At 51.3% G+C, this 23799-nt stretch overlaps 1 protein-coding gene across 3 annotated transcripts in view; it reads left to right on the top strand.

The window, feature by feature from the left end:
* Positions 1 to 23799, top strand: part of LOC140487735 (uncharacterized) — a 74718-nt gene that overhangs the window by 5614 nt on the left and 45305 nt on the right. The window contains exons 3-4 of one of the 3 annotated variants that reach the window (XM_072586980.1): positions 1903 to 2255; positions 20110 to 20246. In XM_072586980.1, coding sequence (XP_072443081.1) covers positions 1903 to 2255; positions 20110 to 20246 — 490 coding nt within the window. Of the gene's footprint in view, positions 1 to 1829; positions 2256 to 20109; positions 20247 to 23799 lie in introns of all 3 variants that reach the window. The other 2 variants (XR_011962915.1, XM_072586981.1) reach the window with 2 other exon arrangements.

The raw sequence follows: 23799 nt of genomic DNA, 5'->3' as shown, positions 1-23799 counted from the left end.
AATCCCATGTTCCCATCCATGCTCTGTGTTCATCTGCCTTATCTGTCTGGCACTTTGCATTGAAATAACTGCAGTTTAATCCATCAGTTTTCCCTAATAGTCTGGTATGTTCTTGCCTGCCTTGTCTACTTATATTGCTCTCTTGAACATTTGTACCAGCCTCAACTTTCTTTCTTGCCATATGACTCTTTGGGGTCACACAGCCCTGCCAGATTAATTTAAATCCTCTCGAGCAGCTCCAGCAACGCTCCCCGCCAGGATGTGGGTCCCCCTCCTGCTCCCAGTTCAGGTGTATTCCCCAACCTGTCTACCTGTGCTGATACCTTCAGACATCCAGGGACTTGCCCACCAAGGTCCCTGTATTCCTCAGTACACCAGGAGGACCTACCATTCATGATGTATATTATTCGTTTATTCGACTTCCCAAAGTGCATTTCCTCACAGTGATCAGAAGTAAACTCTGTCTGCCATTACTAGATTCAGTTTATCATCTGATTGATATCAGACTGCAGCCTGAGACCATCCCCCTCACTGTGGACAACGCCCTCACCTTTCATGTTATCTGCAAACATACTAATGTTACCTTCTGCTTTCACATCCGAGTGATTAATGTCCATAATGAACAGCAATGGTTCCTGCACAGATCCCTTTGGTACACCCGTTGGACAAAGGCTTTCAATCACAAAACCAACCCTCCACCAATTGAGGAGCCAATTTACCAACTTACCTTGGATCCCATGGGATCTTCCCTTTTGGACCAGCCTTCCGTGTGGGACCTTGTCAAAGACCTTAATGAACTTCATATAAACCACATCATCTGCACTGCCCTCATCAATATCAGATGACAGACGTCGAGCAAATCCATACAGACAATCCCTAATGAAATTGCGGGGGTATCCGTTTTTGGCGAATACATTGTATTGGTGTTCTTCTCCCTCTTTTTGCATTTCTGGTGTACTGCAGTGTGTTGTGGTCCTTTTGAACAGTGTCTTGATGCAACTTCTTTTGTGTGTGTTAGGGTGGTTGCTTTCGTAGTTCAGGACTTGGTCTCTGTGTGTGACTTTCCTGGAGACCTGTGTGGTGAATTCTCTGTTCAGTTTTCTCTGTACCGTCACATCTAGGAATGGGATTTGGTTGTCCTTTTCTTCCTCTCTAGTGAATCGGATTCCTGTGAGTGTGGCGTTGATGAGCCGGTGTTTGTTCTCTATTTCTGTGTTTTTAATGATTACAAAGGTGTCATCCACATATCTGACCCAGAGTTTGGGTTGAATTTGCGGTAAGACTGTTTGTTCTAATCTTTGCATTCCCGCTTCTGCTATGAGTTCAGAGATGGGTGAGCCCATGGGTGTTCCGTTGATTTGGTCATATATTTGGTTGTTGAATGTGAAGTGTGTTGTGAGGCACATGTCCGGTAGTTTGAGTATGCCGTCTTTGTTGATAGGTTCAACGTCCGTTGTCTGTTGTCTGTTCTGTATGTCCAGCAGGTTGGCTATTGTTTCTCTGGCTAGGGTGTTGTCAATAGAGGTGAACAGTGCCGTTGCATCGAATGAGACCATGGTTTCTTCCTTGTCTATGTGTGTATTTCTGATGATGTCCAAGAATTCCTGTGTTGACTGTACAGAGTGTCTGGATCCGCTGACCAGGTGTTTCAGTTTCTGCTGTGGTTCTTTAGCCAGTTTGTGTGATGGTGTCCCTGGTAGTGATATTATGGGTCTGAGTGGGATGTCTCGTTTGTGCACTTTGGGTAGTCCATAGAATCTGAGGGTGTTGCTTTCAGGTTTCATTCTCTGTAGTTCAAACCTGGTTATCTGTCCATTTTTTTTTTGTAGGTTTCTCAGTGTGTTGTTTATCCTGTTGGTGAGCTGCGGCGTCGGGTCAAACTCCACACAATTTCATCCACAGATGCCTCAGGGAAAGACAACGGAATGAAGACATGCCACGACCCAAAGGACTAGCCACGTTACCATACATCAAGAACATTTCGGAACTGACAGCCAGACTACTGCGACCACTAGGACTCATAACAGCACACAAACCAACAGCCACTCTCCAACAACAACTCACCAGAACGAAGGGCCCGATACCCAGCATGGGCAAAACCCATGTAGTGTACAAAATCCCATGCATGGACGACACAAAACACTACATAGGACAAACAGGAAGACCGCTAACGATCCGCATCTTCGAACACCAAATAGCCACGAAACGACACGACCAGCTATCCTTAGTAGCCACAAACGCAGATGACAAGCAATGTGAGTTCGACTGGGACAACAGTACTATTAAAAGACAAGCCAAACAGAGAACAGCCAGGGACTTCCTTGAGGCATGGCACTCATCCACAGATTCAATCAATAAGCACATCGACCTGCACCCAATAAACTGGCCAATGCAGCGGACAGCTGGAACTGACAACCGGAAGCAACAGATACAAATCACTAAGTGTCAGAGGAAAGATCACAGAAGTGCTTCACAGGAGGCTCCCTGAGGAAGTCCCCTAGACAGGGGACGAAACGTCCCTCCCTCACTGTGTGTGTGTGCGTGTCCCTCCCTCACTGTGTGTGCGTATGTCTGCGTGTCACCCTGCCTCACTTTGTGTGTGTATCCCCTCTCGCTTTCTGAGCACATGTCCCATCCTCGCTTTGTCTGTGTGTCCAAACCTCGCTGTGTGTATGCGTGTCCCACCCTCGCTGTGTGTGTAGGTGTGTGTGCTCCTCTTGCTGTGAGTGAGGGTGTCCTCCCTTCGCTCTGTGTGTGTGTGTGTATGCATTTCACTCAGTCACTGTGTGTCTGTGTGTCCCTTTCACTGTGTGCACGTCGCTCTTGCTGTGTGTGTGTGTGTGTGTGTGTCCCTCACTGTGTGTGTCTGTGTGTGTCCCTCCCTCGCTGTGTGTGTCACTCCATTGCTGTGTGTGTCCATGTGTGTGTCCCTCCCTCGTTGTGTGTGTGTGTGTCCCTCCCTCGTTTTGTGTGCCCGTGTGTGTGTCCCTCCCTCGCTGTGTGTGTGTGTGTCCGTGTCCCTCGCTGTGTGTGTCCCTCCCTCGCTGTGTGTGTGTGTGTGTGTGTGTGTGTGTGTGTGTGTGTGTGTGTGTGTGTACGAGTCACAGTATGTGTTTGTGTGTCCCCCTTCACTGCGTGTCCCTCACTTGCTGTTTGTGTATGTCACTCCATCGTTTTGTGTGTATGTGTCTCTCTCTTGCTGTGTGTGTGCATGTCTCACCTTCACTCTGTGTGTGTGCATGTCCCTCCCTCGCTGTGTATGTGTGTCCTTCCCTCTCTGTGTGTGTGTGTCCCTCCCCTGCTCTATGTGTGTGTTCCCTCCCTCGCTCTGTGTGTGTATGTGCCTCTCCCTCGCTATGTGTGTCCCTCCCTGGCTGTGTGTGTCCGTGTCCCTCGCTGTGTGTGTCCGTGTGTGTGTCCCTTCCTCACTCTGTGTGTCCATGTATGTGTCCCTCCCTCGCTGTTTGTGTGTGTGTGTGTGTGTGTGTGTGTCCCTCCCTCGCCGCGCGTTTCGCTCTGTGTGTGTGTGTGTGTGTGTATACACGAGTCACACCGTCCACAGTATGTGTTTGTGTGCCCCCCCTTCACTGCGTGTCCCTCACTCGCTGTTTGTGCGTGTCACTTCATCGTGTTGTTTGTATGTGTCTCTCTCTTGCTGTGTGTGTGCATGTTTCACCCTCGCTCTGAGTGTGTGCATGTGCCTCCCTCGCTGTCTGTGTGTGTCCTTCCCTCGCTGTGTCTGTGTGTGTCCCTCCCTTGCTCTGTCTGTGTATGTCCCTCCCTCGCTCTTTGTATGTATGTGCCTCTCCCTCGCTGTGTGTGTGTGTGCGTGTCCCACGCTCTGTATGTGTCAGCTCCCCCTGTATGTATGTGTGTGTGTGTGTGTGTGTGTGTGTGTCCCTCTTGCTGTGCGTGTGTTAGTGCATGTCCCCCCTTGCTGTGTGTGTGTGTGTCCCTCCCATGCTGTGTGTGCATGTCCTTCTCTCCCTTGCTCTGTGTGTGTGCACGTGTGTCCCCCTCTTGCTCTGAGTATGTGTCACTATTGATGTGTATGTGAGTGTCACTCCCTCACTGTGTGTCTGTGTGTCCCTCCCTCGCTGTGTGTCTGCGTGTATCCCCTTAACTGTGTGTATGTGTGCGTGTCCCTCTTGCTGTGCGTGTGTGTGCATGGCCCTCTCTCCATGTGTGTGCGCATGTGTCGCCCCCTCGCTATGTGTATGTGTGTGTGTGTGTCTCTCCCTCGCTCTCCCTGTGTGTGTGGTCCCACCCTCGCTGTCTGTGTGTGTGCGTGTCCCTCCCTTGCCATGTATTTGTGTGTCCCTCTCTTGCTGTGTGCCTGTGTTTGTGTGCTTGCGCATGCGCGTGTCCCTCCCTTGCTGAGTGTGTGTGTCCCCCTCTTGCTGTGAGTATGTGTGTCCCTCTTACAGTGTATGTGAGTGTCCCTCCCTTGCTGTGTGTATGTGTGTGTGTGTGTGTGTGTGTGTGCGTGTCACTCCCTCACTGTGGGTCCGTGTGTCCCTCTCACGCTGTATGTGTGTCCCTGCCTCGCTGTGTGTCTGCGTGTATCACCTTAACTGTGTGTATGTGCGTGTCCCTCCCTCGCTGTGTGTGTGTGTCCGTCCCTTGCTCTTTGTGTATATCCCCCTCACTGCGTGTGCACATCTCCCCTCACTGTGTGAGTGCATGTCCCCCTTTGCTGTGTGTGTCCCTCCCTCGCTGTGTCTGTGCGTGTCCCCTTTCGTTGTGTGTGCATATGCCCTCCCCCTCGCCGTGTGTTTGCTTGTCCCTCCGTCCCTGTGTGTGAACGTGTCCCTCCCTTGCTGTGTATGTGCGTATCCCTACTCGCTGTGTGTTTGTGTCTGACCCTCCCTCGCTGTGTGTTTGTGTGTGTGTGTGTACGTTTCACTCCCTCGCTGTTTGTGTGTCCCTCCCTCGCTATGTGTGCGTGTGTCCCTCCCTCGCCGTGCGTGTGCGTGTTCCTTCCTCTCTGTGTGTCTCAGCAAGTCGCTTGCTCAGTGTGTGTGTATCACTTGCTGTGTGTGTGTGTGTGTGTGTGTGTGTGTGTCTCCCTCGTTGTGTGTGTTTATGTGTCACACCCTCTTAGTATGTGTTTGTGTGTGTGTGGTTGCATGTGTGTCACTCCTTCGCGTTGTGTGTATGTGTCTCTCTCTCGCTCTGTGTGTGCGTCTCCCTCCCTCACTGTGTGTGTGTGTTTGTGTGTGTGTGTCCATCGCTCCCTCTCTGTGCATGTACGCGTGTCCTTCCCTTGCTGTGTATGTGTGCATGTCCCCCCCCTCGCTGTGTATGTGCATGTCCTTCCCTCGCTGTGTGCGCATATCCCTCTCTCACTGTGTGTGCATGTGTCTCTCCCTTGCTCTTTGTGTATATCCCCTCACTGTATGTGCGCATCTCCCCTTGAGGTGAGAGTGCATGTCCCCCCTTGCTGTGTGTGCGTGTGTCCCTCCATCGCTGTGCCTGTGCGTGCTCCCTCTCAATTTCAGTGCACATGCCCTCCCCCTCGCCGTGTGTCTGCTTGTCCCTTCTTCCCTGTGTGTGTGCACGTGTCACTCCTTCGCTGTGTATGTGCGTATCCCTCCCTCGCTGTGTGCATGTGTCCCTCCCTCGCTGTGTGTGTGAGTGTCCCTCCTTCCTGTGTGTCTCAGCAAGTCCCTCGCTCGCTGTGTGTGTGTGTGTGTCCCTTCATCGCTGTTTGTGTGTACAGTGAGGATGTGACACGTATGTGTTTGTGTGTCCCCCCTTCACTGCGTGTCCCTCACTCACTGTTTGAGTTTGTGTCACTCCATCGCATTGTGTGTATGTTTTTCTCTCTCGCTGTGTGTGTGCGTATCCCTCCCTCGCTCTGAGTGTGTGTTTACGTGCGTGTCCCTGTGTGTGTGTGTGTGTGTGTGTGTGTGTAAGTGTGTCTCCCTCCCACGCCGTGAGTGTGCGGGTCCCCCTCGCTGTGTGTGTGCGTATCCCCCTTCACTGTATCTGTGTGTGTGTGTCCGTCCCTCCCTCGCTGTGCGTGCGCGTGTGCGTGTGTGTCCCTCCCTCACTCTGTATGTGTGTGTGTGTGTGCGCGTGTGTGTGTGGTCCCACACTTGCTGTCTGTGTCTGTGTTTGTGTGTGGCCCTCCCTCGCTGCGTGTGCATGTGTCTCCACCTCACTGTGTGTGTGCGTATCCCTCTCTTGCTGTGTGTACGTGTGTGTGTGTGTTTGTGTTTGTGTGTGACCCTCCCTGGCTGTGTGTGCGCGTGTCCCTCTCTTGCTCTGTGTGTGTGTGTGTGTGTGTCCCTCTTGCTGTGCGCGTGCGTGCGTGGCCTCCCTCGCTGTGTGTGCATGTGTCTCCCCCTCGCTGTGTTTGTGAGTGCCCCTCTCTTGCTGTGTGTGTGTGTGTGTGTGTGTTTGTGTGTGTCCCTCCCTGGCTGTGTGTGCGCATGTCCCCCTCTCGCAATGTGTGTCTCTCTCTCTCTCTCTCTCTCGCTGTGTGTATTTCTGTTTGTGTGCTTGCGCATACGCGTGTCCCTCCCTTGCTCTGTGTGTGTGTGTGTGTGTGTGTGTGTGTGTGTCTCCTGATGTGCCTATGTATCTCCCTCTTGCAGTGTATGTGCGTGTCCCACCCTCGCTTTGCGTGTGTGTGTATGTGTCCCTCTGGCTGTGTGTGCGCGTGTCACTCCCTTGCTCTTTGTGTGTGTGTGTCCCTCCATTGCACTTTGTGTATATCCCCCTCACTGTGTGTGCGCTTCTCCCCTCGCTGTGTGAGTGCATGTCCTCCCTCGCTGTGTGAGTGCATGTCCTCCCTCGCTGTGTCTGTGCGTGTCCCCTCTCGCTGTGTGTGCGTGTCCCCTCTCAATTCCTGTACACATGCCCTCCCCCTCACCGTGTGTGTGCTTGTCCCTCCTTCCCTGTATGTGTTCGTGTGTGTCCCTCCCTTGCTTTGTATGAGCGTGTCCCTCCTTCGCTGTGTGTGTGTGTATGTTCTCCCCGTGCTGTGTGTGCATGTCCTTCCCACGCTGTGTTTGCATGTTCCTCCCTTGCTCTGAGTGTTTGTATGTGTGTGTGCTTGTGCGTGTGTGTACATGACCCTCCCTCGCTGTGTGTATGTGTGTGTGTGTGCGCACACGTGTCCCTCCCTTGCTGTGTGTGTCTCTCGCTCGCTGCGTGTGTGTGTCCCTTCCTCGCTGTGTATGCATGTTCTTCCCTCTGTGTGTGTGTGTGTGTGTGTGTGTGTGTGTGTGTCTCCCACGCTGTGTGCGCGTGTGTCCCTCCCTCGCTGTGTGTATGTCCTTCCTCACAGTGTCTGTGTTTGTGTGTGCGTGCCCTCCTTCGCTCTGTGTGTATGTGTGTGTGTGTGTGTGTGTGTGTGTCACTCTCTCACTGTGTGTGTCCCACGCTTGCTGTGTGTGCACGTGTCCCTCCCTTGCTCTGTGTTTGTCTGTGTGTGTGTATTTGTGAGTGTCCCTCCCTCGCTTTGCATGTGGGTGTCCGTCCGGTGTGTTTGTATGCATGTCCCTCCCTCGCTTTGCACATGTGTGTGTGTATTTGTGCATGTCCCTCCCTCGCTTTGCATGTGTGTGCCCCCTCTCAATTTCTGTGCACATGCCCTCCCCCTCGACACATGTGTGTTTGTCCCTCCCTCACTGTGTGTGCGTGCGTCTCTCCCTTGCTCTGTGTTTGTGTGTGTGTGTGTGTGTGTGTCCCTCCCTCGCTGTGTATCTGCGTGTATCCCCCTCACTGCGTGTGTTTGCATGTCCCTCCTTCACTTTGCGTGTTTGTGTCCCTGTCCCTCACTGTGTGTGTCCCTCCCTCGCTGTGTGTCTGCGTGTATCCCCCCTCACTGTGTGTATGTGCGTGTCACTCCATTGCTGTGCGTGTGTGTGCCCCCTCTCAATTTGTGTGCACATGCCCTCCCCCTCGCGGTGTGTGTGCTTGTCCCTCCTTCGCTGTGTGTCCCTCCCACGCTGTGTGTGTCCATGCTCCCTCCCTCGCTGCGAGTCTCAGCGTGTCCCTCCCTCGCTTTGTGTGTGTGTCCATCCCGTGTGTGTGCATGTCCCTCCCTTGCTCTGCGTTTCTGTGTGTATGTATGTGTGCATGACCCTCCCTCGCTTTGTGTGTCTGTGTGTCCATCCCTTGTGTGTGTGTCTGTGTGTGTCCCACCCTTGCCGTGTCTGTGTGTGTCCCACCCTTGCCGTGTCTGTGTGTGTGTGTCCCCTCTCAATTTCTGTGCACATGCCCTCCCCTTGACATGTGTGTGTCCCTTCATTCGCTGTGTGTGTGTGTGTGTGTGTGTGTGTGTGTGTGTGTGTGTCCCTCCCTTGCTCTGTGTGTGTGTTTGTGTGTGTATCCCTCCCTCGCTGTGTGTGTGCGGGTAACCCCCTCAGTGTGTGTTTGTATGTTCCTCCATCGCTGTGTGTTCACTTGTCCGTCCCTTCTCTGTGTTTATGTGTGCGTGTAGATGTGGGTGTCCCTCCCTCGCTTTGCGTGTGTATCCGTCCCTTGTGTGCATGTGTGCGTATGCATGTTCCTCCCTTGCTCTGTGTTTGTGTGGCATATATATGTGTGCGTGTCACTCCCTCGATTTGCATGTATGTGTCCATCCCTTGTGTGTGTGTGTGTGTGAGGCCAGCTTGCTGTGTGCGTGTGTCCCACCCTTGCTGTGTCTGTGTGTGTCCCCTCTCGCTGTGTGTGTGTGCCCCCTCTCAATTTCTGTGCACATGCCCTCCCCCTCGACATGTGTGTTTGTCCCTCCCTCGCTGTTTGTGCGCGTCTCTCCCTTGCTGTGTGTGTGTGTGTGTGTGTGTGTGTGTGTGTGTGTGTGTGTGTGTGCGCGCGCGTGTGTCCCTCCTTCACTTTGTGTGTGTCCCCGTCCCTTACAGTGTGTGGGTCCCTCCCTCACTGTGCGTGTGTTTGCGTGTCCCTCCTTCGCTTTGTGTGTGTGTGTCCCTGTCCCTCACTGTGTGTGCCCCTCCCTTGCCATGTGTCTGCGTGTATCCCCCTCACTGTGTATTTGTGCATGGCCCTCCCTCGCTTTGCGTGTGTGTGCCCCCTCTCAATTTGTGTGCACATACCCTCCCCCTCGTATTGTGTGTGCATGTCCCTCCCACGCTGTGTGTGTCCATGCTCTCTACCTCGCTGCGTGTCTCAGCATGTCCCTCCCTTGCTGTGTGAGTGTCCCTCCCTCACTGTGTGTGTGTCCTTCGCTCTCTATGTATGTTCACGTGCATGTCCTTCCCTTGATGTGTCTGTGTGTGTAACCCTTCGCTGCGTGTCCCTCCCTTGCTGTGTGTGTCCCTTCCTCGCTGTGCGTGTGTGTGTTCTCCCTTGCTGTATGTGTGTGTGCGTGCACGTCTCCACTTGCCGTGTGTGTGCGTGTCCCTCCCTTGCTCTGTGTTTGTGTGTGTGTGTGTGTGTGTGTCCCTCTTGGTGTGCGTGTGTGTGCTTGGCCCTCCCTTGTTGTGTGAGCATGTGTCTCCCCCCTCGCTGTGTGTGAGTGTGTCCCTCTCTTGCTCTCTGTGTGTTTGTGTGTGTCCCTCCCTCTCTGTGTATGCATGTCCCTCCCTGGCTGTGTGTGTGCGTGTCCCTGTCACGCTGTGTGTGTCTGTGTATCCCTCCCTCCCCCACTGTATGTGTGTGTCCCTCTCTCGCTGTATGTGTCTGCGATGGTGTGCTTCCTCATGCACGTGTCGCTCCCTCACTGTCTGTGGATGTGTCCCTCCCTCGCTGTGTGTGTGTGTGTGTGTGCGCGCGCTCGCGTGTCCCTCTCTTGCTCTGTGTGTGCGTGCATGTCTCCCCCTGTCTGTGTGTGTGCGTGTCCCTCTCTCACTGTGTGTGTCTGTGTTTGTGTGCTTCCTCATGTGCATGTTCCTCCCTCATTGTGTGTGCATGTCCCTCCCATGCTGTCGGTGTGTATGTGTGTGTGTGTGTGCGCGCCTCCCTTGCTCTGTGTGTGTGTGCATGTGTGACATTCCCTCGCTGTGTGTGTGTCTCTACCTCACTGTGTGTGTGTGTGTGTGCGTGTGTGTATGCATGTGTGTCCCTCCCTCACTGTTTATGTGTCTGTTTCCTGCCGTGTGTGTGTGTGTGTGTGTGTGTGTGTGTATATGTGTGTTAGTCCTGCTGTGCATGTGTGTGTGTCGCCCTCCCTTGCTGTGTGTGCATGTGTCTCCCCCTCGCTGTTTGTGCACGTGTCCCTCTCTTGCTTTGTGTGTGTGTGTATGTGCTTGCGTAAGTCCATGTCCCTCCCTGGCTATGTGTGTACGTGTCCCCCTCTCGCTGTGTGTCTGTGTTTGTGTGCATGGCATTCGCGTGTCCATCCCTCACAGTGTGTGTGTGTGTCCCCTCTTGCTGTGAGTATGTGTGACCCTTTGACAATGTATGTGAGTGTCCTTCCCTCGCTGCGTGTGGGTGTGTGTACATGTGTCACTCCCACACTGTGTGTGTGTGTGTCCCTCCCTTGCTGTGTGTCTGTGTGTATGTGTGCGTGTGCCTCCCTTGCTTTGGTTGTGTGTGTGTGTGCACCTCTTGCTGTGTGTGCGCATGTCACTCCCTCACTCGGAGTGTGTGTCCGTCCCTTGTGTGTCTTTGTCCCTCCCTCGCTGTGTGTGCGCGTCTCTCCCTTGCTCTGTGTTTGTGTGCATGTGTGTGTATGTGCACGTGCGTGTCCCTCCTTCGCTTTGCGTGTGTGTGTACCCCCGTCCCTCGCAGTGTGTGTGCTTCCCTCCCTCGCTGTTTGTCTGCGTGTATCCCACTCACTCTGTGTATGTGTGTGTCCCTCCATCGGTGTGTGTATTTGTGAGTGTCCCTCCCTCGCTTTGCGTGTGTGTGCCTCCTCTCAATTTGTGTGCACATGCCCTCCCCCTCGCGGTCTGTGTGCTTGTCCCTCCTTCACTGTGTGTCCCTCCCTCGCTGTATGTGTGCGTGTCCATCCCACGCTGTGTGTGTCCATGCTCCCTCCATCGCTGCGTGTCTCAGCGTGTCCCTCCTCGCTCTGTGTGTGTCCCACGCTCTCTGTGTATGTGAACGTGCATGTCCTTCCCTCAGTGTGTGCATGTCCTTCCCTCACTGTGTGCATGTCCTTCCCTCGCTGTGCGTGTGTGTGTGTGTGTGTGTCCCTTCGCTGCGTGTCCCTCCCTCGCTGTGTGTGTCCCTTCCTTGATGTGCGCGTGTGTGTGTCCTCATTCGCTGTGTGTGTACGTCCCCCATTGCTGTGTGTGAGTGTCCCTCCCTTGCTGTGTATGTGCGTGTCCCTCCCTCGCTGTGTATGTGTGAGTTACTCCTTTGCTGTGTATGTGTGTGTCCCTCTTGCTGTGCATGTGTCTCCTCCTCGCTGTGTGTGCACATGTCCCTCTCTTGCTGTGTGTGTGTGTGTGTGTGTGTGTGTGTGTGTGTGTGTGCGTGTCCCTCCCTTTCTGTGTATGTGTAACTTTCCCACCTTGCTCTGTGTATGTGTGTGTGTGTCCCTCTTGGTGTGCGTGTCTGTGCTTGGCCCTCCCTCGTTGTGTGAGCATGTGTCTCCCCCCTCGCTGTGTGTGCAGTGTCCCTCTCTTGCTGTGTGTGTGTGTGTGTGTGTCCATGTCCCTCACTGGCTTTGTGTGTGCGTGCCCCTCTCTCGCTGTGTGTCTGTGTTTGTGTGCTTGAGCATGAGCGTGTCCATCTCTCGCTGTGTGTATGTGTCCACCCTTGCTGAGAGTATGTGTGACCCTTTTACAGTGTATGTGAGTGTCCTTCGCTCGCTGCGTGGGTGTGTACGTGTGTATGCATGTCACTCCCACACTGTGTGTGTGTCCCTCCCTTGCTGTGTGTCTGTGTGTATATGTGCGTGTCCCTCCCTTGCTTTGTGCGTGTGTGTGCGTGCCTCTTGCTGTATGTGCGCATGTCACTCCCTCGCTCTGTGAGTGTGTGTTCCTCCCTTCTGTGCGTGTGTGTCCCTGTCTTGCTCTTTGTGCATATCCCCACCATTGTGTGTCCGCATCGACCCTCGCTGTGAGAGTGCCTGTCCCCCCTTGCTGTGTGTGCGTGTGTCCCTTCCTCACCATGTCTGTGCGTGCCCCCTCTCAATTTCTGTGCACATGCCCTCCCCCTCGCATTGTGTCTGCTGGTCCATCCTTCCCTGTGTGTGTGCGTGTTCGTCCCTTGCTGTTTATGTGTCATTGTGTGTGCGTATCCCTTTCTTGCTGTGTGTGTGCGTGTCCCTCCCTCGCTGTGTCTGTGTCTGTGTGTGTGTGTGTGTGTGTGTGTCCCTTCGCTGCATGTCTGTGCGTGTCCCTCCATTGCTGTGTGTGCGTGTGTCCCTCCCGCACTGTGTGTGTGCACGTGTCCTACCCTCGCTGTGTGTGTGCATGTAGCTCCCTCACTGTGTCTGTGCATGTCCCTCCCTCGCTGTGTGTGTGCACGTCCCCCCTTGCTGTGAGAGTGAATGTCCCTTCCTCACTGTGTGCATGTGTCCCTCCCTCGCTGTGTGCATGTGTCCCTCCCTCGTATGTGTATCCCTCGCTCTGTATGTGTGCATGTCCTCCCGTCACTATGTGTGCGTGTCCTTCCCTCGCTGTGTCTGTGTGTGTGTGTGCGGATGCATGTCCCTCCCTCGCTGCGTGTGCGCGTGCCCCACCCTCACTGTGTGTCTGCGTGTATTCCCCTCACCGTAAGTGTGTGTTTGTCGCTTCCTTGCTGAGTGTGTGCGTCTCTCCCTTGGTGTGTGTGTGTGTGTGTGTGTGTGTGTGTGTCCATCCTTCGCTTTACGTGTGTGTCTCCCCATCCCTCACAGTGTGTGGGTGTCCCTCCCTCGCCGTGTGTCTGTCTGTATTCCCCTCACTGTGTGTGTGTTTGCGTGTCCCTCCATCTCTTTGCGTGTGTGTGCCACCTCTCAATTTGTGTGCACATATCCTCCCCCTTGCGGCATGTGTGCTTGTTCCTCCTTCGCTGTGTGTCCCTCCCTCACTGTGTGTGTGCGCGTGTCCCACCCTCGCTGTGTGTGTGCATGTAGTTCCCTCACTGTGTGTGCGCGTGTCCCTCCCACGCTGTGTATGTGCATGCAGCTCCCTCACTGTGTGTGTGCGTGTCCCTCCCACGCTGTATGTGCATGTCCAACCCTCACTGTGTGTGTGTGTGTGTCCCTTTGCTGCGTGTCCGTGCGTGTCCTTCCCTCGCTGTGAGTGTGTGTGTGTGTGTGTGTCCCTCGCTATGTGCGTGCCCCTCCCTCGATGTGCGTGTCTCTTCCTCATTGTGTGTGCGTATCCCTTTCTTGCTGTGTGTGTGTGTGCCCCTTCGCTGCATGTCTGTGCATGTCCCTCCCTCGCTGTGTGTGTGCACGTCCCCCCTTGCTGTGAGAGTGAATGTCCCTTCCTCACTGTGTGTGTGCGTCCCTCCCTCGCTGTGTGCGTGTGTCCCTCCCTCGTGTGTGTATCCCTTGCTCTGTGTGTGTGCATGTCCTCCCCTCACTGTGTGTGCGTGTCCTTCCCTCGCTGTGTCTGTGTGTGTGTGCGGATGCATGCCCCACCCTCGCTGCGTGTGTGCGTGCCCATGTGTGCGTGTCGCTTCCTCGCTGCATGTGTCCCTCCCTTGATTTGCGTGTGTGTCCCTCACTCGCTGTGTGTCTGCGGGTATTTCCCTCACTGTGTGTGTGTTTGCATGTCCTTCCCTCGCTGTGTGTCTGCGGGTATTTCCCTCACTGTGTGTGTGTGTGCATGTCCTTCCCTCGCTGTGTGTCTGTGTGTATCCCCCTCACTGTGTGTGTGTGTGCATGTCCTTCCCTCGCTGTGTGTCTGTGTGTATCCCCCTCACTGTGTGTGTGTGTGCATGTCCTTCCCTCGCTGTGTGTCTGTGTGTATCCCCCTCACTGTGTGTGTGTGTGCATGTCCTTCCCTCGCTGTGTGTCTGTGTGTATCCCCCTCACTGTGTGTGTGTGTGCATGTCCTTCCCTCGCTGTGTGTCTGCGGGTATTTCCCTCACTGTGTGTGTGTGTGCATGTCCTTCCCTCGCTGTGTGTCTGTGTGTATCCCCCTCACTGTGTGTGTGTGTGCATGTCCTTCCCTCGCTGTGTGTCTGTGTGTATCCCCCTCACTGTGTGTGTGTGTGCATGTCCTTCCCTCGCTGTGTGTCTGTGTGTATCCCCCTCACTGTGTGTGTGTGTGCATGTCCTTCCCTCGCTGTGTTTCTGTGTGTATCTCCCTCACTGTGTGTGTTTGCGTGTCACTCCCTTGCTCTGTGTGTGTGTGTGTGTGTCCAAAATTTGCACCATCAGTGAATTGGCCATCATAAATTGACTGTGGTATTCAGGAATGTGTGGTTTAAGTAAGTTCACCACGAGAAATGCAGGATTTAATGTATAGGTGGAGGGGTGGGTCTGGGTAGGAATCTCTTCAGAGTTTTGGAATGGACTGGTTGGGCCGAATGGCCTGGTTGTACACGTTGGCGCTTCTATTCAGGTTATTGTCCAGCCCTGTCAACCATCCCAGTCTCTTACACCTTGCCTTATCCCCAATATTCTCCTTAACACAGTAATCTCCTCCAGACTCTAAAACACTCCTTGGTGATGTAAGCTTCTCCAGTCCTTACAAAGATCGATATGACTGTCACCTCTTCCTGCTTTTAGAACCCTCCCTATAACTATTCCCATTTGGTACAGCACTCCCAATCATTGTTCCCTCTTGAAACTCCCATAAACATTTCTATCTCTGAAAACTCATCTGGACTGTCTCAACTTCCCTTTGACAGTTACGTGCTGAGACCTGCTCTCCCAATCCAGTCCCTACAAAACCCACTATCTATTTAACACCCTCCTGTCACTATCACCACCATGTCAATGTAAGCTCCCCCTGTATCTCCACCATCTACCCATCTCCATAACCTTGTCCAGCTCTTACACCACTATCTGTTTAAACGTCACCCTCCCCTACAACTTCCTCCTGTTTGTGCTATGCTCCCTTACCTGTGAAACTGTTTTTGACCAAAATTGTTATCCCAGTCTCTGAAAAGAAATCCAGATTGCATAGACTCCATAACCCCTAGAACCTAATCCTTCCTATGTCTATAACCATCTTCAGTCACGACTACCCTGCATATCTCTGTTTGTTCTTCCAGTCGATACAAACACCTTGATCTCTGTAATCTGCTCAGCTCCCTAAAACAGTCCCTGTCTGTGTAATCCAGCCCTGGCCTACAAATATCCTTATCCCTGTAAACGTCTCCATGCTTCCCAACATTCCCATCTCCATGAACCCCTGTCAGCCCTCCAGCTCTCCACATTTCTGTAACCTCCTGTGGCCCTATGGTCCTCCCACCCTATGAAACCACCTCCAGTCCCCACATACCTCCCAATCTGGTTCCTCTGCTCCAGATCAGACCATTGCTGTCTGTGTAAACACCTGCCCTCCTGACAACTCTTCCCATTTGTGTAACCTCGTTCAGACCCCACACTCTCCAGCTTCCTGAATCCTCATCCTGCAACTAAAACCACATGTTTATGTAATATCCACCAGTGCTTACACTCTCCCCAACTCAGTAACCACTTCCAGTCCTAACAAAACACCTAAACTGTGAAACCTCTCATTTCCCTACAGTCCTCCCTCCCTCCCTCCCTCCTCAAATGCCTTCATCACCATGAAACCTCACACTTACTGAAGCCTCCATTTGGCACTGCAAACCTCCTAGTGTCTGCAAAATCCTCCTGTCCCGATATTCCTCTCTATCTCTGTAACCCCCACCACCCTCCAGTGCCCTTCTGGGGATCATGGCAGAGGAGGGAAGATTTGTAAAGTCCAAACCATGTTACGGTGGTAAAATCCTGGGAATTACAGATTTGGTCGAATGTCTGTGGTGTGCAGATTATGGGAGTGGGCTCCAAAGACCGGATTTATGACTACTTGGAAAACTATAGTTAAATTAGCTTCAGTCAGGTCTTGCCTCACAAATCTTATTGAATTCTTTGAGGATATGGCAGAATATGTTAATGGCTTATTCAGAAAAGAAGGAAAATTGGGATACAGGGAAATGTGTCTGTCTGGATAGAGGATCGGATGGCCCAGAGAAGACAGAGGGTGGCAGCAGATGGACAGTATTGAGCCTGGAGCTCAGTGACCAGTGGGGTTCTGTAACAATCGGCTTTGGGACTCTGCTCTTTGTGATTTTTGTAAATGACTTGTATGTGGATGTTGGAGAGTGGGTTAGTAAGTTTGCCAATAACATGAAGGTTGGTGGAGTGGTGGGGAATGTGGAGGGCTGTTGTAGGTTGCAATGGGACATTGACAGGGCGCAGAGCTGGGCTGGAAGTGGCAGAAGGAGTCCAATCTGGAAAAGTGTGAAGTGTTTCATGCTGGAAGGTCGAATTTGAATACAGAATACAGTGTGAAAGGTAGAATAGTTGGCAGTGCGGAGGGACAGAGAGATCATGGGGTTCGTGTCCATAGATCTCTCAAAATCGCCACACACGTTGGTCGGGTTGTTAAAAAGGCATATGTTGTGTTGGCTCCCCTTAGAAGGGGATTGACTGTAAGAGCCGTGAGGTTTTACTGCATCTTGAAAGCGTCCTGGTGAGACCACACTTGGAATATTGTGTTCAGTTCTGGTCCCCTGTTTACAGGAAGGCTGTGCAAGTTTTAGAGAGTGTACAGAGGAGATTTACCAAGATGCTGCATTTAATGGAGGGCAGTTCTTACGAAGAAAGGTTGAGGGAGCTAAGGCTTTTTTCACTGGAGAAGGGAGCGGGGCGACTTTGTGGAGGTGAACAAGATGATGAGAGGCACAGAGTGAGTGAATAGTCAGAGACTTTTCCTCCTATGACATAAATGGCTGTAACAAGGTGGCATAATTTTAAGGTGAATGGAGGATGGATAAGAGAATAGAGAATGGTAGGTGGTTGGATGGACTGCCAATGGTGGTGGTAACGTTAGACACATCTGGGACATTTAATAGAGTCTTGGACAGACACATGGATAATAGTAAAATGAAGGGTATGTAGTTTACTTTAATCTTACAGTTGGATAAATGGTTGGCATGAAACCATGGCCGAATGGTCCTGGGCTGAACTGTTCTGCGTTCTGTGTTCTGTCTGGTAAACTGGGTAATAAGCTCAGATCACTGTAAAAGAATATGGCATTCAGGAGGAGCTAGTGAACTGGATAAAAAATTTACTTGATGGTTGTGGACAGAGGGTGATGGGAGACATGTTATTTTTCTGACTGGAAACATGTGACCAGCGGTGGAGTGGGTCCCCTGGTGTTTGTAATTTGGATAAATGGTTTGGATGGGAATATTGGTTTCCTGGTAAGTAATTGTTTTGGGTGACACTGAAATTGGTGGGAAAGTGGACAGTGAAGAAAGTTTTCTATGATATAACAGGATGGACAGTACTGCTGGGATAGTGGGCTGAAGAATAGCAGATGGAGTTTTTTTAGATTAGATTAGATTAGATCACTTACAGTGTGGAAACAGGCCCTTCGGCCCAACAAGTCCACACCGACCTGCCGAAGCGCACCCACCCATACCCCTTCCCCTACATTTACCCCTACATCTAACACTACGGGCAATTTAGCGTGGCCAATTCACCTAACCTGCACATCTTTGGACTGTGGGAGGAAACCGAACCCCCCGGAGGAAACCCACGCAGACACGGGGAGATTAATTAGATAAATGTGAAGTGTTCCATTTTGGTGAAACAAGCCAGGGTGGGACTTGTACAGTTAATGTTTGGGCCCTGAGTAGTGTTTTCAGTCAGAGATCCAGTCACCCAGGTACAGAGTTCTTTGAAAGTGGTGTCACAGGTAGATAGGCTGGTGAAACAGGCGTTTGGGATGGTTACCTTCATTGGGCAGAGCATTGAGAGTAAGAGTTGGGATGTCATGTTGTGGTTGTACAGGACATTGGTGGGGCCACCATTAAAACATTGTTGATCAGTGGGAAGAACTCATCTGGTTCTCTCACCTCCTTTAGGTAAGGACATCAAATATTCTAACTTGGTCTGGCTAACATGTGACTCCAGACCCACAGCAATATGGCTGACTCTGAGCAACCCTCTGGGTAATTAGCAGTGGGGTCATAGAACGTTTTTCCAGGTAGTGACACCCAGACCCCATGAATGAATAAATAAAAATACATTTATCCCTCCCGACCTCTGCAAACCCCTCCAACTGCAGCAATTTGTAATGGCTTTGAAACACCCTGACCACTCTCTGTAACACTCTCAACACCTCCAGCACCTTCACCTCTCCCTGTTCCTATTAGCTGAGGTTTTGGATACATTCTCTTGCAAAAATACCACTAGGCCGTAACTTCACCTGCTCACTGGATGCTCATCCCTTCCCACAGCCCTCCTCTTGCGAGCAGACCCATTGCAATACATTAGCATTTATTCCTAAAACACACTCTCACTTCAGGATTTTAAGTACTTTTTGGTGATCTTCTCAGCCTCATAATCTAGTATGATCCCTTTTGTTCTGAGCGAGGGATCAGTGGGAATTTCTTGCTGAGGTTTTACTGTTTCAATCAAATGTCCTTTTGTTGAGTGTTTTGCATTGTTCCTTCAAATGTTTTCCACTGTTCATTTCCAGACACACATTTCAGTCTGTTTAGCCTGTTTACCTTGGTCAGTTCTCCTCTCAAACTCAGGTCATTGGCTATTTTTGTTTTTAGTTGTAGCTTGTTCCTTCTGTGATTCACTTTAATACTTTATATTTCTTTAAACTGCACTTTATCACAATTTCCCGAAGGATCTCTCCAGGTGACATTACTCATTCACGAAGTTTAATTACACGGTCGCTCTGCAATAGTTATGTCCCAGCCAGTTGCACAATGTGCTTTTCAAAAAAACACTGAAAAAAAAATTAACCAAACTCCTCTTCTAATATCAATGTTGACCATGTGATTGTCTCAGATTATACGAATATTGAAGTTTCCCAAAATTATCAGAATGCCTTTGTTAAAAAATTCCAATGAGTTCCTGTTAATGCAGTGATGAGCAATGAAATGCTGTTTGGTGGCTAAAACTGTTCTGCTGCTTGTGTCCTTGGCAAGTAGGAGCCAAAATTTACATTCAGACTGACTCTACTTCATGATCTGAGGCCAAATGCTTTCTCTGTAATGCCTTTGTTATCCATTATTGGTAGCGTTGCCCATTTTGCTTGAGTTTGCACAAGATTACGAACCACTGAATATTTTTGTTCACCCTGTATCCATGTCTCCATGGTGTCTAAATCTCTTTTATCTCTGTGTCATCGACCTGATTGCAGCAATGTTTTCCAAAAAAAACATAATATACTTTCTTCCAAATTTTCTGTCATAAATCTATTTGCTGATGTACAATTTTAGTTAAATTCTGTCCCATCCTGTTCCTTTCTGCTTGTCTTCAGCCACATTCCCATGCTCTTCCATTGCTTCACCTTTTCCCGTTGGATTTGGAAAACTCCTTTCACCTGCATCCTCTCTGTCAGTTTAAAGCCCTGTCCATAAACCAACCGACCTGATTGGCCAGGACACTGGTCCCAACACAGTTCCAGGGGGACAATCCTAATAGATTTTTTTAAAAATCAGGTATGGGATGTGTGAGTTTCTGGCTGACCAGCCTTTCTTGCCCAGCGCTAGAAGCCCTTGAACTGAGTAACTTGTTCGGCCATTTCAGAGGATAATTGAGAGGCAAACACTTTGCTGTGGGTATGTCGTGCAGACCACGTGAGGATGGGCAGATGCCCTCTCTAAAGGACAAGTGTTTGGATTTGATGTACATCAGTAATGGTTTCATAGTAATTTGTGGATTGTTAATTATTATTTTTTAAATTATTTATTTCAAATGTCTCCTTTTCAGATGGTGGGATTCAAACCTGCCTCCCCTGAACATTAGCTGAGGTTTTGGATACATTCCCTCACAATAATACCACGAGGCCATTACTTCACCTGCTCTCTGGATGCTCATCCCTGAGCAATGATACCAGGCCATCATGAAGCTAAACCCATTCTTCCGACACAATTGTGTGATCCTGACATCTTCCAGCAATCTGGGACTATTACTTAATATCGCTCCATTTTCCTGATCTCTGTGGAACTCAGTGCCATTCTCCATGTGTATTCCTCACTGCATCTGTTTTTAATTTCCCATTCTGTCTATTTCTCTGTCTCCTGTAGGTACTCAGGAAAGTCCTGAATCAATAGCCTTCCCAGCTGCTGGGTGGCTCGTCCATCACCTCATTGAATGCAGTTGGTCTCCCAGAGAGAGACAAAGGGAAAGGAGATCTGGAGCCTTCAATAAATCCTGTAGTGAAGTAAGGTCACCCACAGTGCACAGAGCAAAGAACAATGAGAGGGCTCCAAACATCTGTCAACACAACATGACATAGATACAGTGCTGGAGGGGAGCACAGTACACACACACACCCCAGGGTCAATCCCCACCCCAATGTAAGTTCTGTTATATTAAAACTCACTACTCTGCAACAGCGTATCTATGGCATGTCTTGTGGTCCAGTGTCTTCAATAATTTTTAATTCCTATAACAGTTCCTATCGCTGTAACCTCCTCCCTTCCCGATAGTACCTCCACATATTTCAAATGTCCTGGATTCCAGACTACCATCCCTATCGCTGAAACGTGCTTGAGTCTCTACAACATGTCTTATCTTAGTCGTCTCCTTCAATAAGGTAAAAACATGAACTGCAGATGCTGTAAACCGGAGTCTAGATTAGAGTGGTGCTGGAAAAGTATGGCAGGTCAGACAACATCTGACGAACAGGAAAATCGACGTTTCAGGCAAAAGCCCTTCATCAGGAACAGAGGCAGGTGCCTGCAGTGTGGGGAGATAAATGAGAGGGGGGTGGGAATGTGGAGAAAGTAGCATAGAGTACAATAGGTGAATGGGGTGGGGAAGAAGGTGATAGGTCAGAGTGGACGATGGGGAAGGTAGCAAAGAGTACGATTGGGATGGGGGTGATAGATCAGAGATGAGGGTGGAGTGGATAGGTGGGAAGGGAGATAGGCCATAAGGACAGGTCATGAGGGCGGTGCTGAGCTGAAAGGCTGGAGGTGGGGTGAGATGGGGGAAGGGGAAATGAGGAAACTGGTGAAGTCCACATTGATGCCCTGGGGTTGAAGGGTTCCGAGGCGGATTGTGAGGCGTTCATCCTTCAGGCGTCGTGTGGTGAGGAAGCGGCGGTGGAGGAAGCCCAGGATGTGCATGTCCTTGGCAGAATGGGAGGTGGAGTTGAAATGTTAGGTCACAGGGCGGTGGGGTTGATTGGTGCGGGTGTAAAGAGATGTTCCCTAAAGCGCTCTGCTAGGTGGTGTCCAGTTACCCAATGTAGAGGAGACCGCATCGGGAGCAACGGATACAATAAATGATATTGGTGGATGTGCAGGTAAAACATTGGCTGTGGAAGGCTCCTTTGGGGCCTTGGATGGTGGTGAGGGGAGAGGTGTGGGCGCAGCTTTTGCAATTCCTGCAGTGGCAGGAGACGGTGCCAGGAAGGGAGGGTGGGTTTTGGGGGGCATGGAACTGACCAGGTAGTCACGGAGGAAATGGTCTTTGCGGAAAGAGGAAAGGGGTGGGGAGGGAAATATATCCCTGGTGGTGGGATACATTTGGAGGTGGCGGAAATGGCGGCGGAGGATTTGGTTTATGCGAAGGTTGGTAGGGTGGAAGGTTTGCACCAGGGTCGTTCTGTCTTTGTTACAGTCGGAGGGGTGGGGTTTGAGGGCGGAGTTGCGGGATGTGGACGAGATGCGTTGGAGGGCATCTTTTACCACGTGGGAAAGGAAATTCCGATGTCGAACAAAGGAGGCCATCTGGTGTGTTCTGTGGTGGAACTGGCCATCCTCGGAGCAGGTACGGCAGAGGCGGAGGAATTGGGAATAGGGGTTGGGAATTTTGCAGGCGGTAGGGTCGGAAGATGTGTAATGTAGGTAGCTGTGGGAGTCAGTAGATTTGTAAAAAATGTCAGTGTCAAATCGGTTGTCATTCATGGGGATGGAGAGGTCCAGGAAGGGGAGGGAGGTGTCAAAGATGGTCCAGGTAAATTTAAGGTCAGGGTGGAATGTGTTGGTGAAGTTGATGTATTGCTCAAACTCCTCGAGGGAGCACGAGGTGGTGCCAATGCAGTCATCAATGTTGCGGAGGAAGACGTGGGGAGTGGTGCCAGTGTAACTAAGGAAGATGGACTATTCTACATAGCCAACAAAGAGACAGGCATAGCTGGGGCCCGTACGGGTGTCCATGGCTACCCCTTTGGTCTGAGGAAGTGGGAGGATTTGAAGGAAAAATTGTTAAGGGTGAGGACTAGTTCAGTCAAACGGAGGAGAGTATCGGAGGAAGGGTACTGTTGTGGACATAGGGAGATGAAGAAATGGAGGGCTTGGCGGTCGTGGTCATCATGAATGGAGGTATAGAGGGATTGGATAAACATTGTGAAGATTAGGCGTTGGGGGACAGGGAAGCAGAAGTCTTCGAGGAGGTGGAGGGTGTGGGTGGTGTCTTGAGCGAATGTGGGTAGTTCCTGGACTGGGGGACAGGACAATGTTGAGGTAGGCAGACATGATTCCGGTGGGGTAGGAGCATGCTAAGACAATGGGTCGGACAGGGTGATCAGGCTTACGGATCTTGGGAAGGAGTTAGAACCAGGCAGTGGGGGATCCTGGACAATGAGGTTGGAAGCTGTGGGTGGGAGATCTCCTCCTGAGGTGATGAGGTTCTGTATGGTCTGGGAGATGACGGTTTGGTGATGGGAGGTGGATCATGGTAGAGGGAGTGATAGGAGGAGGTGTCTTTGAGTTGGCATCATGGCTTCAGCTGTGTAGAGGTCAGTGCACCAGACTCCCACTGCACCCCCTTTATCTGCTGGTTTGATGGTGAGGTCGGTATTGGAGAAGAGGAAGTGGAGGGCTGTACGTTGTGAGGGTGAGAGGTTGGAGTGGGGGGAGGAGATAGGTTGAGGCGGGTAATGTCTCTGTGGAAGTTGGAAATGAAGAAATCGAAGGCAGGTAATAGGCCAGCGCGGGGTGTCCAGGTGGATGGGGTGTATTGGAGGCTGGCAAAGGGGTCCTCAGAAAATAGGCGGGAGTCTTCATTGTAAAAGTAAGCTCTGAGGGGGAGGGGGTGGAAGAAGTGTTCGATGTCACGGCGTGTATTAAATTCATTGATGTGTGGACGGAGGGGGATAAAGGTGAGGCCTTTGCTGAGGACTGATCATTCGCACTCAGTGAGGGGGAGGTCGGGGGGAATGGTGAAAACTCGGCAGGACTAGGAGCTGGGACCAGGCGTAGGTGTGGGGCTGGGGGAGGCGACGGAGCCTGTAACTGGAGTGGGTGTGGTGTTAGGGGGAATGGGGATGGAGTCATGACCAGGGGTGGTGTTCCCCTCAGGGTTCTGGGGGCAGGGATTGTGACGGTGGGACCTGGGGGTGGTGTCAGCAGAATGCACGTGAGTGGCGTTGGTGGGGGCAGAAGTGGTGGCAAACACGGCAGTGGGAGAGCTTGGAAATCACTGTGTGTGTGGCAGCAGCGATGATGTAGGGGCGGAAGTGATGTCACCTGTGGTGTATGAGGAATTTTGAGGGACTGAAATGGCAGTTACTTTATTTTAACCAATAATTTCCTGTCACAAATCTGTTTGACAATGTCGTATTTTAATTAAACTCGGTCCCTTACTGTTTCTTTCTTTTGGTCTTCATTCATATCTCCATGGTGTTCCAATATTTCAACCTTTCTCTTTGGACTTGGGAATTTCCATCCACCTCAGACCTGTCCCCCTCCTCATCTGTGTCCATTTATAGCACAATGCATAATCCTGGTACCAGAGGAGCCTATCCCAATAAAATAGCTCAGTCC

The sequence above is a fragment of the Chiloscyllium punctatum genome, chromosome 17 (genome assembly GCF_047496795.1).
Source record: "Chiloscyllium punctatum isolate Juve2018m chromosome 17, sChiPun1.3, whole genome shotgun sequence".
Lineage (NCBI taxonomy): Eukaryota > Metazoa > Chordata > Chondrichthyes > Orectolobiformes > Hemiscylliidae > Chiloscyllium > Chiloscyllium punctatum.
This window is presented reverse-complemented; position numbering and strand designations above follow the sequence as displayed.